The sequence below is a fragment of the Lithobates pipiens genome, unplaced genomic scaffold (assembly GCF_037356315.1).
Source record: "Lithobates pipiens isolate NorthernLeopardFrog02 unplaced genomic scaffold, aLitPip1_a1.2 Scaffold_19, whole genome shotgun sequence".
NCBI classification, from domain to species: domain Eukaryota; kingdom Metazoa; phylum Chordata; class Amphibia; order Anura; family Ranidae; genus Lithobates; species Lithobates pipiens.
The window spans coordinates 435,871,841-435,889,822 of record NW_027507764.1 but is presented as its reverse complement, the minus strand read 5'-3'; the positions used below and the strand labels follow the sequence as shown (position 1 = coordinate 435,889,822).

The window sequence follows — 17,982 nt, the reverse complement described above, 5'->3', positions numbered from 1 at the left end:
GTTTTTGGAGCGAGAAAGAGAGGTCCGGCACTATAAGCCCACGTACACATGGTCGAAGATTTTGCCAACCAAATCCGTCGGATTTTGTCTGTTGGATTTAGTCCGACGGATTGTGTCCGAAACTGTTGCATACACATGGTCGGGCCAAGTTGTCTGATTTAGCGGTTGCCAAGAACGCGGTGACGTAATTTCGTTACGATGGGACTACATTCAAGCTAGTAGCCAATAGCTTTGATGTAGGAATTTGATCTGAGCATGCGTGGCACTTGGTCCGATCAAAATTCGCTACACATGATCGGATTATCTCCGACCGGCCCAGTTGGTAGGGAAATATTTCCAACATGTTGGAAAATTGGGTCCGACGGAGATTCGGACGGAATCAGTCCGATGCATACCACACACAGTCTGATTATCTGAAGACACGGTCCGATAAGACGCATTCCGACGGATTCTCCCACCGTGTGTACGCGGCATTAGAAGGTATTTATCACAAATAGATTGCAGAAACATTATATAATACTGTAATACAATGCATTCTAGGATTTTACAAACACTATTACTCAGTTCCACTGGCCACTGGGGATTCCTGACAGGCAGGGAGGGAGAGGGGGAGAGAAGACAGCACATGACAAGCCCTACCCCGAAAATAAGCTCTACTGTGTCCTTTGTTGCCAAAATTAATATAAGACCTGGGCTTATTTTGTGGGAAACACGGTATATACTAAATTGTCAGCTTATCCCTACTTCTGGCATTTGCTGTAGTGATCTTGGCAGTGTTTGATATAAGTCACCGAGCTGTCTATAGCATACATGGCCTCTCCTATTAAGCACTGAAATTATTTCCCTATAGCTACCAATCTAATTTAAAATTACAGGTCAAGTTGAAATCTGATTGGTAGCTGAGGGGAAGTAGCTCTATTTCTTGTAAAAACGTGCGATACATGAGGCATACAGTTTTTCTTAGCATACATTCCAACTTAGACTGCACCATGGTGCGGCATTGTGCTGTTCAATAAAGTTTACTTTTTAGAGTGTCATATTCCCCCTGACTCCTTATATAACATACATTTTGAAGTAAACATATGACCCGTAATACATTTATATTTTATACAATTAAAAAAAGAAAAAACATAAATCTACCCAGCTCAGATGCTTATAGTTATTTAAAATGAGTAATGCTAGTTAATGAATTCATGGGTTCAGCTGAAAAGCTGAGTCCTACATTTGATTTAAAAAGTAAAGTCCTTGTGTTCTGATTATTCTGCCTTCAAAAGGAGAATAAGAAGCAAAATTGGAAAGCAATTCATTGAAAGTCTGGGTTAGGTAAAGCTGCTGACCTACTCTGCAAGGTATAATTTCCATCTGTCTGTGCAAATCTGCTAAAATAGCTGTGAAATTGCTGCCCTTTGTTAACTTGCTCACAGCTGCACCTCTGCTGGATGCTGCAAGCAGGTTCACACCAAGTATTATAGGCTGCTACATGTGACAAAGCACAGTATGGTCACATTCCAACATAGATAGGTTTGTATCTGCCCTAAGTAGTGCAATTAGTTCAATAAAAAAAAAAAAAAATTCTGACAATGATCACAGCTCATATATCATTGAGTTTAGGTCACTGATATTGATGAATAAAAGTATTTTTAAACATATTTAAACATGAACAATGTTTGTCTTTTTATTCAGCTGGCGGGCTAAACAAAAAAAACAAACAGATTCCCTCACCCACACAAGCAAGACCCCTTTCACACTGACGGACCGTTCAGGCCTGTCAGTTTTGACGGCGGACCTGAATGGGCGCTCCATGCTGGTCTATGGAGCAACGGATGTCAGCGGAGATATGTCTGCTGACATCTGACCCGGTCTGCTCTGCCAAAAGCAGACGGATGGCCCTACGTCCGGATCCTTCGTTGGTGGATAAAATCGGGTGAGATCTGATGAAAATGGACATGCTGTCCATTTTCATCAAATCTCTCCATAGAGACCAGCGACGCTGGACAAGCCCCTCCCCGCTCAGTGAGCAGAGAGAGACCTGTCATCCGCCGGCTCAGGGGAGTTCAATGGAGAGATCTCCCGCTGAGCCGGCGGACAGAGGTGGATAGGTGCCTCGTGTGATAGGGGCCTTAGGTGGATAGATGAGTTCCCTCTAACGGGACATTGTATTCTGACAGTGGGATTCTCTACTGTCAGAAAACACTGATCCACTGTCAGAAAACGACTTCAGCTGCTGTTCGGTTTCCCAGCTTAATTGTTCTACAATAATCAACCTAGCAATCGACGTCTGTCAAACAGGGAGGGCCACATCCAGATCGAAGTTCCCTGCTGAGCCGGCCAAATTTTAATTTGTACACAGTTTAAAGCCTGGTACACACAAACTGACAGCTCTGGACAGAGCTGATGTACTAACAATCTGATGTTAGTACAGCAATCTCCCCTTCTGAGCTGTTGTGTTCTGACGGGATGCACGCCCGCCAGAACACTCCAATCAGTGCTCTGAGCCAATGGCTAAAAGAGCGCTGATCAGGAGCCAGTCAGCTGCTGTTTCTCCAACATGCTCGTCCGCCAGAAACCAGCTTCTTTTGGACTGGCTGACATACGCACGATCTGAATGTTGGCCAGTTTTTGGCCAATGTTTTCCGACATTCGACCCTTGTGTATGGGGCTTAAGGCTAGTTGTGTTAGACGGCCCTTTTTAAAATTATTGGGCTACAACATTCTTCAATGCATAAAATAAACTGCAGGCTGCATTTTTTCACAGTTCAGTGCACCACACCACCCAGGACGACATGCATTGTCATGCACTGTGGTGCATTGCGGTGCATGTGTGTTGTGAAGGTGCATTTGGGTGCCATTCAGAATGAATGGCACCATAACGCTTCAACAAAAAGCATCATGGATGGTGATAATGGGCAGTAATGCATTGCAACATGCATAAAAAACATGCTAAAGTGTGTAGACATTAATTTTAATGCATTTTCATTCATTACAATGAAAAATGCATCAGGAAAAAAGTGCATGGGTGTAAATAGTCTTACATATGTATGTATACATTATACAGGATTTATATAGTGCCACTTTGCACAGCACTTTACAATATAAAGGGAGACAGTTACAGTTACAATACAATATAATACAAGAGGGTTAAGAGGGACTTGCTCATAAGAGCTTACAATCTAATAGGATGGGGCAAGGGGTACAAAAGGTTATAACTGTGGGGGATGAATGTGTTAAAAGTTCAATTAGTTGGAGGTCTCTTTCCTGAAGAGATGGGTTTTCAGGGATCGCCTAAAGGCAGCCAGAGTAGGAGATAGCCAGACAGACTGAAGTAGAAAGTTCCAGAGGATGGGAGAGGCTCTGGATGGGTTCCTTCTTGGAGTCATTCAGCTGTGTATATAGCAGATCCAAATACTGCCTCTTAACAGCAAAGTGGTAGGATACATCAACAAGGGAGGTAGAGAACTGATTTAACTGTACCACTTACTGTCTTAAGGTGATAAATATGAGATTTGTATGCAATTTCATATTTCATAACTAAAAATAAAAAAATATGTTTAAACAAAATATATACGAGGCGTGTCTATTAAATAACAAGACTGATTAAATAACTCACCTTTAGTTATATGTATTACAAATGTAATGCTTGTCTCCTTCAATATATTGCCCATTTGCACTAATACATTGCTGTAGTCTTGTTTTCCACTGTTCGAAGGCATGGAGTAAATCTATTTCTGTCAGCTGTTTCAACACATCCGCCGTTTTCTCCTTTACTGCATCAACTGACTTAAAACTTGTCCCTTTAAGCACTGATTTAATTTTGGGAATTCATTCTCACGTTCCTCGCTGAATATTTCGTCCCACTCGAACAAATGTGCACAAGACAGGCCGTCATTCCTATAAGCTGTAGTAAGCATTTTAAAACATTCTGTTGGTGTTTTGTGCAATTTTACAAAAAATTTCAAATTGACAAGTTTTCAACTTTTAAACTTAGCATTTTTTCACACTACAGAAAACGCAACCAAACTAAATGACAACTCACAATCAACGTCCATAGAGTGTTGCTGCTTGTCATGCAGGTTCAAACATGTTTAAGGTCACCACACATGTAGAGTGTGGCTTCAGTTCCCCTCCCCCTGCTTTTTGAAAAGCTAAGCTTTGAATATTCAGAACTTTGAATGGATGTAGCTAAGCGAAGACTACAGATAAACAGGTAAAACTTATGTGGGAGAATTTGTTTCATCTCTGTGAATCAGACCAGTCACTGGGTATACATAGGGGTTTGCAACCACTTTAAGGGTTGGTTTACACCAGATGCAGTCTAAGGAGCTTTTATTCTGCATGAAAAACCCATGCACAGTGTTAAACATGAATTCCAATGGCCCTAGTTCACATCAGTGCAGTGTGTTCCAGTGCAGTCAACAAAAGTAGAACATGTTGTGTTTTTTTTGTATGACATGCATCTGGAATGCGGCAAACACATCAGAAATGCACCAGAATGCACATGTTCTAACTGAGATAAAGAAAAAAAAGAGGGACAAAACCCCTAAAAAAACGCACCTGAATGCATAAAATTTGTATATGCAGAAACACATATGGAATGTAGAAATTGTGGTGTGACGCGGCCTTAAATGCAGATCAGAGAATTAAACTGAATATGTGATGCCTACTATGGATGTTGCTGCATATTTTCTAGGGGTGCACCGAATGGGTTTTTTGCTGCCGAAACCGATACCGAAAATGAAAAATACACTAGGCCGAAAACCGAAACTGATACCAAAACAGTACCGATACCGAAACATATTTAAAAAAAATATATTTTTATTTTTATACAGGAGATGGTCAGAGACTGGAGACATGGTACAGGAGATGGTCAGAGACTGGGGATGTGGTACAGGAGATGGTCAGAGACTGGGGACGTGGTACAGGAGATGGTCAGAGACTGGGGACGTGGTACAGGAGACAAGGGGGAGGGGCTGTGTGTGACGGCTATTGAAATGAAAGCTGTGATGTTCCCGGCACTATGATTAAACAGGCGGCGGATGCGGCTTTCCTGCGCTACAGCACCAGGGGCGGGGGGTGGAGCCCCACCCCCACCCAGGCCACACCCCATTTTCGGCTCCATTATCGGCTGTTTTTCTCTTTCGGCAAATTGCCGAAAAGGGCATTTTTGGCCGATATGTTTCGGCGGCTGAAATTTCGGTGCATCCCTAATATTTTCCTGTTGTGCTTAATCAATAGGATAACTGCAGTGTAATTTTTAATACACAAGTATCTAGATATTACATATTCTGGGAAAATAAATAGTTCATACTGATTCCATAAGTAAGTATAACAGTGGATTCCAGCAAGTGTTCAGGGTTAAATGCCATGGCTAAATATGAGTCTAAACTCAGAATTTCAGCAGAAAAGTTTTTGAAAACACGGAAAGCTTCACAAAGTACTTCAGGTTTTAGGACGCAAGCGGGTCAAGGTAGGAAGTATTTGTAATGCTGTTTGTATAAAAGCCTTGCAGGATGTTGGCTTACACAAGTGCCGTGTGACCATAATCTAATGTGTATTGACATCCCGCAAGTTCGTAAAAATCACTTCAAATTTCTTTCTGACAGCAGCTACTGTCGCACTTCAAGGCTAATTGTAGCCTATTCAATTCAATCTTTTCACAAAAGAACTTTATTTCATTGCATTTTTGTGTGGTAAGTGTATAGGTACTTATGTGGCTTGGTAATTTCATTTATATGTTGGCTGATTTAAAGAATAACTTGAGAAAAAAAAAAACATCTCTCTGGGTAAGCACTGTACTTTGCAGAGATTTTAACAAACGTTGTTGCAGATTCCCGCCGTGGTTTCCCTGCGGTTGTTACGGTACGGTGCAGATTTGTTTTCCAGTTCGGGTGCAATTCAGGTGCGAATTTGTACTTGAAATCGCACCTTAAGGCTCGATTCACACCTATGCAATTTTAGTGCTTTTTGCATTTTGCAGATTTGCTCTATAGGAAACCATGTGAAATGGGCTGTAGTGCAAATCTGCAAAAAGCACTAAAAATGCATAGGTGTGAATCAAGCCTAACTGGACTGAACATACAGGACTCTTTTTAGCAGCCGGCCTGCAGATATGCAAACTGGCTCCATAGAGAAGGCTGCCTGTTCACGTGTCATGGGAATTGTATGTGGTTCAAAACCCATCCAGTTCAGCTGTATGTGAACAGAGCCTGAAGAAATAGCTGTCTGTTTGTCTGTGGCCATGTGAAGTGAAACTGAATGGTTTTATAGTTATCAGTCAGCTGCTGCACCTGCAGGGCTCTAATGAGGAAAGTTGAAGGGTCTGCATCAGTTTAGACATGATTTCCATTTGTATGACACTAAAACTTTTTTGCTGCTGGGGATACTCAAAATCTGATTAGTATCTTAGTGCAGACTTCTGGCAAAATCAGTAAACCAATCACAAGCAGGAAACAACATTTTTTTGGGGGGGCATTCTGTACACCATCTGTGTACAGACCACCTCCAGGTAGTCATATTGCATTGCATTTTACAGAAAATTACAGCGCTGCAGGTTGAAAAGGAAAGGTAATTTTTAGTAATGTTCAATTACAATCTGACATGTGTAACAATTGTTACACTTTATATTATTTTTTTCTCACAAACTTACCGTACTTACCATTTAACATGTTAAGTAGTTGAAAACTGGTGCAGAACAATATTTTAGCTGTATACACATATTTCTCTTAAAATCTGATTTTATCTTTATTGATGCCCTTGTTTTGCATACTTTTTTGCATACTTTTTTCTTTAATGTATTTTTATTTTTTTAATGGTATATTTGTATTAAGTGTATATACATAAAATCTGTTGCATTTCCCCTTTAATATATATATGAATCAACAAAAGTGCAGCCGATAACCAAAATATGACACAACTCAAAACATAATGAGTTAATAAATATATACCGGTGAAAAATTCTGTGAAAAAAAAGCATTCATATAAAATAGGGTCCCACAACAAGGAAATCACAAATATATTAATATAAGTGAGAGAACTCCACAATAGAAATAGTCCATCCACAGGTGAAGAGTGCTGATTGGATATCACACATGATCACTCCTATGTTCCAACACCAGACCACTAACATAAAGGTCATAAATGCATGAGGACTATCCAGGGTTACTGTCAGATGAACCTTCTCTGGCAGGTATCATAAATGGACCGCGGAGAGAGGAAAAGGACAGATAGAGCATTACTGTCATACAATTGTATTTATTTTATATGCTCGACTTCTAAAAACACCCATTGCAAAGGCATCTTATTCTTCTGTGGCAGTTCCAGCTTGGTCACCAAACCCAAGCTAGATAGGTCCTTCAAAATTGAATCCCACCATCAACTCCAACTCCAAGGGATACTTCAAGACCTTCGCTGCCTTTGGCTTGGTAGATGTGTGGGGGGAACTCAATCCCTCATATGTGATTATATCCAGTACTCTGCTTCTTATATTTGCTTTTCTAGAATGAACTACTTTTCGACCTGGTAACTCCCTCCACCAATGGGATAAGATAAAATTCTTTAGTAGCATAGTTTGTTCCCATCTGCCCTGGCATCTCCCATGGCTCATTTCTTCCATATCCCCCCTGTTAGAGATGCAACCTCCTTTAGTGTCTTCCACATTCGACACATTCAGGACTTAGTGGTGACATAGGGGTGATAAGAAAGGAATCATAGTGGTGGGGAATGCAGGCACCCCATGCTAGATGAGGCTGCAGCACAGAAACAGAGGAAAGATATTAAACCTGGGCTGCCAGAGAGGTAAAATTCCTCTTCTTTTATAGGGAAGTGCCATGTCTCTTTAAAGTGCTGGAGCTGCAGGTTCTGTTTGATCGTTCCAGTGGCCTTCATGTCTCACAGATAGATGCCCAGCAACCATCAATGTTTCCTTCTTGTTGGACTACAATGAGGACACAAGAAGAAACATGGCCCCTCAAAGACTATTTGATGAAGATGGATATTGAATGTTCGTGCAGTGCTGTGGGGCCTTTTTTTTTAACAAACTTTATTGAGATGTCACACTCATAAAATTAAATTGCCATCTGTGTGGTACAAGGCAATGGATTGCCTCACACTGTGCTTTAAAAAGTACTACATGCAGTAATTGTTTTCAGTGCATTGCACCCGTGCACCATGGCAACACAGTGCGTTAAAAAAAAGTACTGCATGCCTTGTCCATGCGGTGGGACTATGCTGGAATAGCCACCCAACGCAGTCCCTCTGCATGTGGTATAAACATATCCTTAGGGCTCATATAGACTTGTGGTTAGGGGATGTAAAAAATCTGCCTTTAAGACGTGTTTTTAGTGCTCCCCAACCCCCCCCCCCCCCTTCTTAAGCTGTAAAGGCAGCAGACGGGGGTGTTCACATGCCCACAGCAAATTAGCACTCCTGTCACGTTCAGTGGGCAGCAAACCCATTTTGAACATAGATCGCTTTTCAGAGGAGTTGCGGTTTATATGCACTTCTTAAGCCTTAGAGGTGCCCTGTTTCTTCTTGTGTTCTCAGCATATCCTGACTCCACATGGGAGTGTGCAGTAGCTGCCCAAGAGATTCAACCTTGTGAACAAATTTAGTACTGAATTACCATACTTCCTCTGTGATTCTGGGACTTGTGATGCTGGTGCCCTATTGGTCTTCAGAACACCTTTCCTGCTCCTCATCTCTATAAATAAGGGGGGGGGGGTGTTGCTCTGTAGTAGCCAAGGAGACTCAAGGCAGGGCTGACAAGCAGCTCATTGGATTTATGTCAGGATCAACAGGGGTTTTTCTATACTTGCAGCTTATATACAGACAAAACATGGAGAAATGTGCATGTATTGTACATTTATTTTGCCCAGATATACACTTTCTTTTGAGTGCAATTTTGTGGTAAGCATTAGCAAAATACAGAATTTTCATCTAGCTGTTGTAAAATTGTTTCACTGTGTACTCTATGGCAAATATTTCTGGTTTTCTCATATTGTGGATGTTATTTTGTTTGTTTTAGATATCAGAGACATATGCCTTCCTTCCCAGAGAAGCTGTGACAAGATTCCTAATGAGCTGCTCAGAGTGTCAGAAAAGAATGCACTTAAACCCAGATGGAGCTGATCACAAAGGTACTGTGAGAGCAATGGTCAGTGATTGAAAGTGACCCACCTGCTTTACAGGGCGAGAGGTATAGCTGGTTCACTTAGCACATGCTATTCATAGGAGAATACTTTCCGACATTACAGTTATGTACGTGCTAATTCAATATAGCCAATACAGCCAACCATGGTTTATGTAATTAGGTTGCCAAAAAATAGTTGGTTGGCTGTTAGCACTGTTTAAGTGTTATTAGTGTGTAAGTCAATAAATAACCCTGTAACTGGTAACTGCTTTCTTCATATGTTCCTTTTGAGCCATCACCTAAAGCATTGCAATTTGGACGTTAAACTAGGTCATGCCCACCTGCTGGGCAATTCTCCATAGCACCTGGAGCACGTTTGAGGCAATGCTACATTGAAATCTGCAACCTCTGTATCACTCCAGTGTGATTTCCAAGCCCATACACTTCTACCTTACTAGATCCAGTTCTGTCTCTGGTGAAATTGGAAACAGAAGCCTCAAGTTTACATAATTATATATATATATACATATATATATATATATATATATATATATATATATATATATACTATTTTACTAAAAGCATTTAGATTTAGACCAGTACACAAAGCAAGGTCAGGAAAGACATGGATGAGCGATTTTGGGGTGGAGGAACTTGAGAGGTCTGCACAATCCTGACCTGAACCCAATAAAACACCTTTGAGATGAGTTAAAGCAAAGACTGGGAGCCAGGCCTTCTTGTCCCACATCAGTGCCTTTCCTCACTAATGCACGTTTGAAAGAATGGTCAGTCATTCCCATAGACACACTCATAAACCTTGTGGACAGCCTTCCCAGAAGAGTTGAAGCTGTTATAGCTGCAAAGGGTGGGCCAACTCAGTATTAAACCCTATGGACTAAGACTGGGATGCCATTAAAGTTCATGTGCATGTAAAGGCAGACGCCCTACTACTTTTGGCAATATAGTGTATATATTATATATATATATATATATATATATATATATATATATATATATATATACACACACACACACACACACACACACACACACACACACACACACACACACACACACACACACACACACACACACACACACCTATATTATTGCTAGAGACAAAGGGAACAGAAACAGGACAGAATAAGGGAGAAGCTGGGGTTGAAAATTTAACAGAACAGGGGAAACAAGCCCTGGAGAATGAGGAGGTATGTCCAACAGTGATGCAAAGAAAAAAAATGCTTATTAGATTAACCACTTGACCTCAGGAAGATTTACCCCCCTACATGACCAGGACATTTTTTGCTATATGGCACTGCGTTACTTTAACTGACAATTGCGCAGTAATGCAACGCTTTACCCAAATTAAATTTGTCATTTTTTTCACACAAATAGGGCTTTCTTTTGGTGGTATTTGACCATCACTACGTTTTTATTTTATGCGCTAAAAACAAAAAAGTCAGTCGATTTTGAAAAAAAAAACAATATTTTTTACTTTCTGCTATAAAACATATCAAATAAAAAAATTTAAAACAATCTAATTTCTTCATAAATTTAGGCCAATATGTATACTGTTACATATTGTCAACAAAAATCCCGTTAATCTTATTATGATTGGTTTGCGCACAAGTTATAGCATCTACAACTATGGTATATATACCGGATTATTTTTTTTATTTTCTTATACTAGTAATGGGGCGATCAGGGACTTATAGCGGGACTGGGATATTGTGGTGGACAATATGACACTATCTGACACTTTGTGGGAACCAGTGACACTAATACAGTGATCAGTGCACTGTCACTGTACTTATGACACTGACTGAGAAGGGGTTAAATATCTAGGAAGACCAAAGGGTTAAATGTGTGCCTAACCAGTGTTTTTGTGTGTACAGTGTGCTGCTTTCACTAAGGGATGTGCTGGATTTTATTCCCTGTTTTGCAGGGAAACAAAATCAAGCACATCCCCACTTCCCCACTGACAGAACGGATCTCTGCATTGTTTACATATGCAGAGTTTTGTCCAGTGTGTCTCCTCACCAATCAGCGGGAGTTGGCGGACATCCATTGGCCGGCACCCACTGACATATATATATATATATATATATATATATATATATATATATATAATTCTGCACAGTAAATCTGCTATAGTAATATATTAAGTGGTTAATAGAGCATAATCCAAGATGTATAACTTGGAAAACTATTGAATAACTTCTGGTCCTTGTGTTTCTGAGACAAATGCCTTTTTTTTTTTAAATAAAACTGTTCCATAACTTTAGTTTGTGTCTTGATTTAAAATAGAATTTTTAACTAAAGTTTATTTTTTTTCCATTTAAATAGTAATATTGTCCATCAGAATCAGAATCCATTTTTGTTTTGCTGTTCTAGTAGTAGTCACCAGGACATTTCCGATGAAATCTCTTCAGTTTGATATAGACAGCAGTGGAAACCCTTTTTTTTAGTAAAGTAGTAAAGAGCCTCATTCCTTGTCAGCAGAATGGGAACATTTGTTGACATAATAAATGTCTCTGATGAAAGATTCCTCCTCCATTTCTGCTGTGGTAGCTGTAAAATTTTTGATTTATTATCACTTTCTGTCCCAGTGATTATAGTCACCGGGACAAACAGATAGTATCACACACAGCAATGAAAACCTAAACCCAAAATCCGTACGGCAATGTCTTCAGTGGTCAGATGTAGTTGATGTTTGGCCAGTAGAGGTGCGGTTGAATATCCATTGCTTGAAATAGTCAGTACATCGTGTGCAGGTACAACTTTACTGAAATCTCATACATGAAATGAAAAATGTTTTGGAGACACTAGGGTCCCCTATATCAATGTAACAATACAGAACCACCATGTCCAAACATATGACACAAGTTTTTAGAAAGAACAGGGGCGCTTAAAACTATTGCTTACTCACAAATTTGGGCTGATTGTACTGTTGCGGCATGGAAGGATGAATAATTTGCATTACGTTTTGACATCACATACCATTGATTTGTATACATTTAATTAGCAGTGACAGCGGACACCACTTGATGTGGATGACTTGTCTATAAAGCACTAGTGGTTAGTGGCACCTGAGCTCACCCAAGTGTGTATATACTGTATACACACACACACACACCATATAATGACCAACAAGGTGCACCAGGGACCCTCATATTCCACCAAGTGGGGTCCACTGTGCACGAGGGACCCTCACATTCCATAGTGCATCTGTGAAGTCCTACACGAGAGTAATGCCACATATATTGGCTGGGTATGTTTCACCTCCTGCGACATTGCTTTGGTGTCAGCATTGTTGATGCATAAAGGTATTGGATAGTCCCAGGTGGGCCTTGTTGGTCACTATATGGTGTATTTGTGTGAATATATGCACGTGGTTGTTGCACAACAATGAAATCAATGCAATATTGTGAATAAAAAATAGTTTTGAGTGTCCCTGCTCTATTAACGTGTTAAAAGGTGACACCCTGGGGTTGATTTACTAAAACTGGAGAGTGCAAAATCGTGTGCAGCTGTACATGGTAGGTAATCAGCTTCAAACTTCAGCGTATTCAATTAAGTTTTTTGATAATAAAACCTGGAAGCTGATTGGTTTCTATGCAGAGCTGCATCAGATTTTGCACTCTCCGGTTTTAGTAAATCATCCCCCTGCGTCTTTAAAATGTTGGTCATGGTTTTTATGGGACTTCAATAAATATGTTGTATCCGCACATGGCATGCTGACTTTCTCTAGCAATAGTACTAAAAACCTGATGTGATTCTAACATTTCCAATACGTATAAAAAGTTTTAGGTTTAGATACCGCTTAAATCCGCCCCAGCACAAATCAGTTTAAACTTGCAAGCACACTTACGTGACCAGAGAATGATTTAAAAGTGACTTGAACATAACAAACGTTTTTATTTTCTTTACAGATAATGGAAAGCCTCCAACACTGGTGACAAGTATGATTGACTACAACATGCCAATAACCATGGCTTATATGAAGCACATGAAACTTCAGCTCTTAAATTCACAACAAGATGAGGTAAAGTGAGTTATAGATTGCAGTAAAGGACTATTATGACAATTCACAATGCAGTTCCTAGGTTACCCCTAGGCCATTCATTACAAACATTTTTTACCAAATACGACCATACATGGTTCGATATTCAGCCAGTGACCCCCCAAGTTTCAATCCATGTATGGGCAGGCTTATTGTACCCAGGTCAAGCCATTGTTCAATTTGTGTGCAACCAGCGTTTAAGATTTTTTTACATTTGATTACTGCCAGCAGCTATAGTTATTAGAAAAAATTGTGTTCTGCTGCCCGGGAAGGCTTCCTGCAACCAATAGCGCTGCAGGGGGTTGGCTGTGTTGATGGGGGAATCAAGTGATTTTCTTTCCTTCTACCCGTGGACTGCTTTACTGACCCCTTTATTGCTTTTAAAACTTAAATTACAAAGCTAATGTTAAGAGAAATGTTAGGCATACATAAGAGTGAGTAAATATATCAAATGAATAACTATTTATCTGTTCTTGCTTTTTTGTGTTTTTAAAGGTGCATCTTTTTTCTCTTTGAAGTAAAAAAAAAAAAAAAAATGCTTCATAAAGTTTTTGGCCTGTAGTGGGAAAGGAAGCTGGTCTCCGGAGTTGGTTTTGTGCGATCTGGACAGCAAATTATCTATGACACAAAACTGACCTGATTCACTAAAGAGAAAATACATATTTTTTTTTACAATAAACATGTCAACCACTTAGATCAGTTTATACCTAGCATTAGTAAGGTGCACTTGGGCAGGGCAGTTTACTGAACATTAAGAAAGTACAAATGTTAGCATTTGAAAAAAAAATCCATTTGTTAAAGTGCTTGCATTTGTCTTTGATTCAAGGAAGTTCTTTTGCGCAGCATTCTGATGTCAAGTTGTGCACATTTTTCTGCTGATATGCTTTATGGGCAAACATTTTGCCATGCAGACTAGGGCAGTGTGCGGGCATGAACTCAACAGGGAGGAGAGTGCCCCTGAAAAGACAAGACAGTTGTCAGGAGCTATGGTAAGCAGGGGTAATCCTGCATCACATACCAAATGAAGCATAATATAAACAAGAATTGAATTTGGAAACTTAATAAAAAAAAAAAAAGATTTTCAATTTTACTTACCAAGAATTATGAAAAAAATTATTCCACTCTATTATTACCATATACACATACATGGACAAATGACTGAGATTGGGTGTTTTCAGCGAAGGTTACTGTTAATGCTACAACATACTGTACAAAGACATGTTAGACCATTGTGTGTGATTTCATCCTTTTGGTAACAGCTTCCCAATTCTAGCATAACTGTACCCTTTGGACAAAGGCAGGTACATAAAGACATGGGCTAACAAGTTTGGCATGGAGAGACTCCACTGCCTGCACTGAGCCCTGACTGCAACACTACAAAACACATTTCAAATGAATTGGAGCGCTAATTGTGAACCACGTCTTCTCATATGTCGTCAGTATGTGACCTTACAAATGCTCTTTTTGCTGAGCAGGCACAAATCCCACAAACACACTCCAACATCTTGAAGAAAGACTTCCTGTAAGGGTTGAGGCTGTTATAGCCACAAAAGACTAGGAGATGGAGGCCTTCTGGCCACTGAAACTCTCACATAACTTACACAAATGGCTTCCTCTTGTTTGCTATAAGAAAAATATCATTTGTTTTCAGCAAAAGAAACTGAGCTTTCTGAATCTGCCACTTAAAATGCCCATGTAGAGACATGAACTCCTTGATGAATCAGCCACAAAATGGTCTTGGAGTATGAGTGCTTTTACCATGTGCTAAACTGCACATGCATACATTTGTGCATCTATATTTCACACACACAATACAAATTTAGCTTAAAAAAGTAGTATTATTTTATCGAAATGAAAAAGTTAGCATTTAAAAAAACATGCAGACTTATTTCACCCTTCCACCCTATCACTCTTTGGACTGTTAAAGCCACGTACACACAGGCCGAATGTCAGGAGACAACGACTGGTTAAAAAAAAAAAGTCCGGCAATCGGCCGATGTGTCTATCGGTTTGACGGCGGCCTTTTGTCGAACGCGTGTGCTGAAAAACCAGCAGCTGGCCGATCAATGACAGAGTGCGTTGATCGGAGTGTTTTAGCGGGTAGTGGGGGACTGTTTCCTGTCAGAACACAACAGATCAGCGGGGGAGATTTCTGAACTAACCTTGAATGGTTAGTACAGCGGCTCCGACTGGAGCTAGCAGTTTTTTTACATGCAACCAGCTGGGTTGCGCATAAATAAAATTGTTACCCAGCCTAATGTCAGGAGACAACGGCTGGTTAAAACATTCTGCCCGCGTGTATGTCGGTCTGACGGGCGTGCATCCTGTAAAACCAGCAGCTGACGACTACCGATCAGTGTTCTCAAAGAGAGAGATCAGAGTATTCTGGGGGGGGGGGGGGACGACACAACAGCTCAGCGGGGTAGATCGCTGTACTAACCTTGCATGGTTAGTACAGCGACTCTGACCAGAGCTGTCAGTATGTACCCTGCATTTTGCTGTTGCTTAATATCTAAAACACTAGCTGTACATGATCTGATGTTGTTTTTGCTTATCCTGACGAGATATCATCTAAACTAGTTACGACAGTAAAATAGGTTTTCTACTTTTTGTAAAATATGACTGTAATTCACACACATATACAGTATATTTCAGCATAAAATGAGTCTCTTACAAAACCCCTATTTACAGGCTGACTTGCGCTCTCGTTCCATTTGAACTCTACAGGTATTCTTGTGACAACAATTACAGCTAAATGGAAAGACATTGCTGGACACAACAGTAAACCAAGTACTACTGGTTAGCAGCACAGTGGGGTAGATGCCCTATGTGTTTTTACAAGGAGTAAAAAACATCAGAGGTCCTCCTTTTTGTCTTACACAGAAATTCAATTTAAAATGGATCTAAAATTTTATTAACTATTCACCAAAAATGCAGTCCCCCCCAGCCCTTCCCAATAATAATTTTAATAAAAATGTCAAACCTTTAATCAGATGCTTTTATTCTAGCAGCAGACCAGAAGTCTACGTAGCTGGCCAGCATTTGTGCTGCTGCACCCAGACGCCTCAGAAAAAGCTTTGCAGTCAAAGCTATAGCTGTATGGATCTACCCGCTGCCAAAAAAAAGTGTTTGATGGTATAAAAACATAGGCTTGCAATACACAATTAGATTTTCTCCCGTTCAGCCTGTGGGCTAAACAAGAGCAAATCAATCGAATTGCCCATCCATGCTAAAAAGCATTTATGGAGGAATCTCAATTGCTGACCATTGTAATCAGTACTTGCGTCATCCGAACAGTGACTGCATCTGATAGCATTTGTTTGGCCATTATTTTTCCACCCAGCTCAGTCAATTTTTAAATTATTGTTTATCAAACTGCTCGAATGCCAACTGAATCAGCAAGAATCAGCCAAAATTCAGACACTTTAGTGTACCTCACAACTATCAAAATTCAAAGTCTAGAATTATTTATTGCAGGGGTAATATTAATGGTGCAATCACCTTACCAAAATCACCCTACTGAAAACAATTCATTGTAAAGAGTACTGATTGCTACACAGATGGAACATCCCTATCTTGTGTCAACTTGAGAGTATATAAACATAAAATGGGTAGAACTACTCCTTGTGGCTTTCTGTATCTCCGATAGTGCAGTTAGCATTTTACTGAATAGCAGATTAAAAAAAAAAAATGGATAAACCATCTGAATTCTGTCCAACTTTGAGATAAGAGCAGTAGTAAAGTACAGCCACTGCAAAGCAGGGTGAACAAATACAATTATAAATGGAAATGCTTAAAAACAAAACCCATGCCAGTCAAATGTGATCATATTAACATAAAGCTAAAAAAAAGCTAGATTCCCTATAAAGTTATGTGTACTATAATGGCAGTATTGGTTTCAAGTTTCATTTTTCCAAGTCTTTCTGGTTTCTGGGCTCTGATGTGAATAGCTGTCCAAGGCATTTGTTGATTGTTATTGGAGTCTAAACTTGGAATACCTACTGCTGTATTGACTGTTAGTGCATCAAGTGAAGTGGTGAATAAAAAGACTTGACACACTTATATCTGGACTGTCAAGGTGTCAGCGTGGATCAGACTGAGTGAGAGATCCCTGAACTGAGAAGCTTGTTGAACACAAGTCGTCTATCAGTACCAATAACAATGGATGAGTTGTACCTAGCTACTATACAGCTCTCCGCAAATCTGCTTCTTATATATACATGCTGGGTAATTTATGTCTTCATTAGGTTAAACATCTTCAGAACTGACACTGGTCTTCCTATGGGAATAAAAGGAGAGGCTAAACATAGTAATTACCGATTTTCTTATATTAAATAAATAAAAGCCAAGATACACATAGACATTAGGATTTACATCTTCTTCAGCTGATCTTAAGGGGACCTTGTTACATGTGTATCAGAACACACCTATTATGATTAGGCATTCTGTTCATGTATCTTTTTTCTTAAGTATACTGGAGATCCAAGTCATTTTTTTATCCCATTTATCAGACCCTTATATTGAAATATCAGTGTACCCAGAGACACGGAACAGCAGTCAGAAGACAGGAAATAATCTGACTGCTGAAGAAAACCTTTTCTAACATTGACATATATGTGCACACACGTATCTTATGCTATAGTCTGCCAGCAGTGAAACCACACATGATTTCTGCATTGATAGAACAGCGACATAAATGCTAGACTCCGCTATAATCGTTGATGAAGTTAAAAAGATACATCAGTTCAGAGCTGAGGACGAGTTCATTGTGTGATTTACAAAGACAATTTGTGAT

At 39.8% G+C, this 17,982-nt stretch overlaps 1 protein-coding gene across 2 annotated transcripts in view; it reads left to right on the top strand.

The window, feature by feature from the left end:
* Nucleotides 1-17,982, top strand: part of NOL4 (nucleolar protein 4) — a 389,605-nt gene that overhangs the window by 237,289 nt on the left and 134,334 nt on the right. For both annotated transcript variants that reach the window (XM_077492631.1, XM_077492630.1), the window contains exons 3-4: nt 9,020-9,131; nt 13,057-13,169. In XM_077492631.1, coding sequence (XP_077348757.1) covers nt 9,020-9,131; nt 13,057-13,169 — 225 coding nt within the window. The remainder of the gene's footprint in view (nt 1-9,019; nt 9,132-13,056; nt 13,170-17,982) is intronic.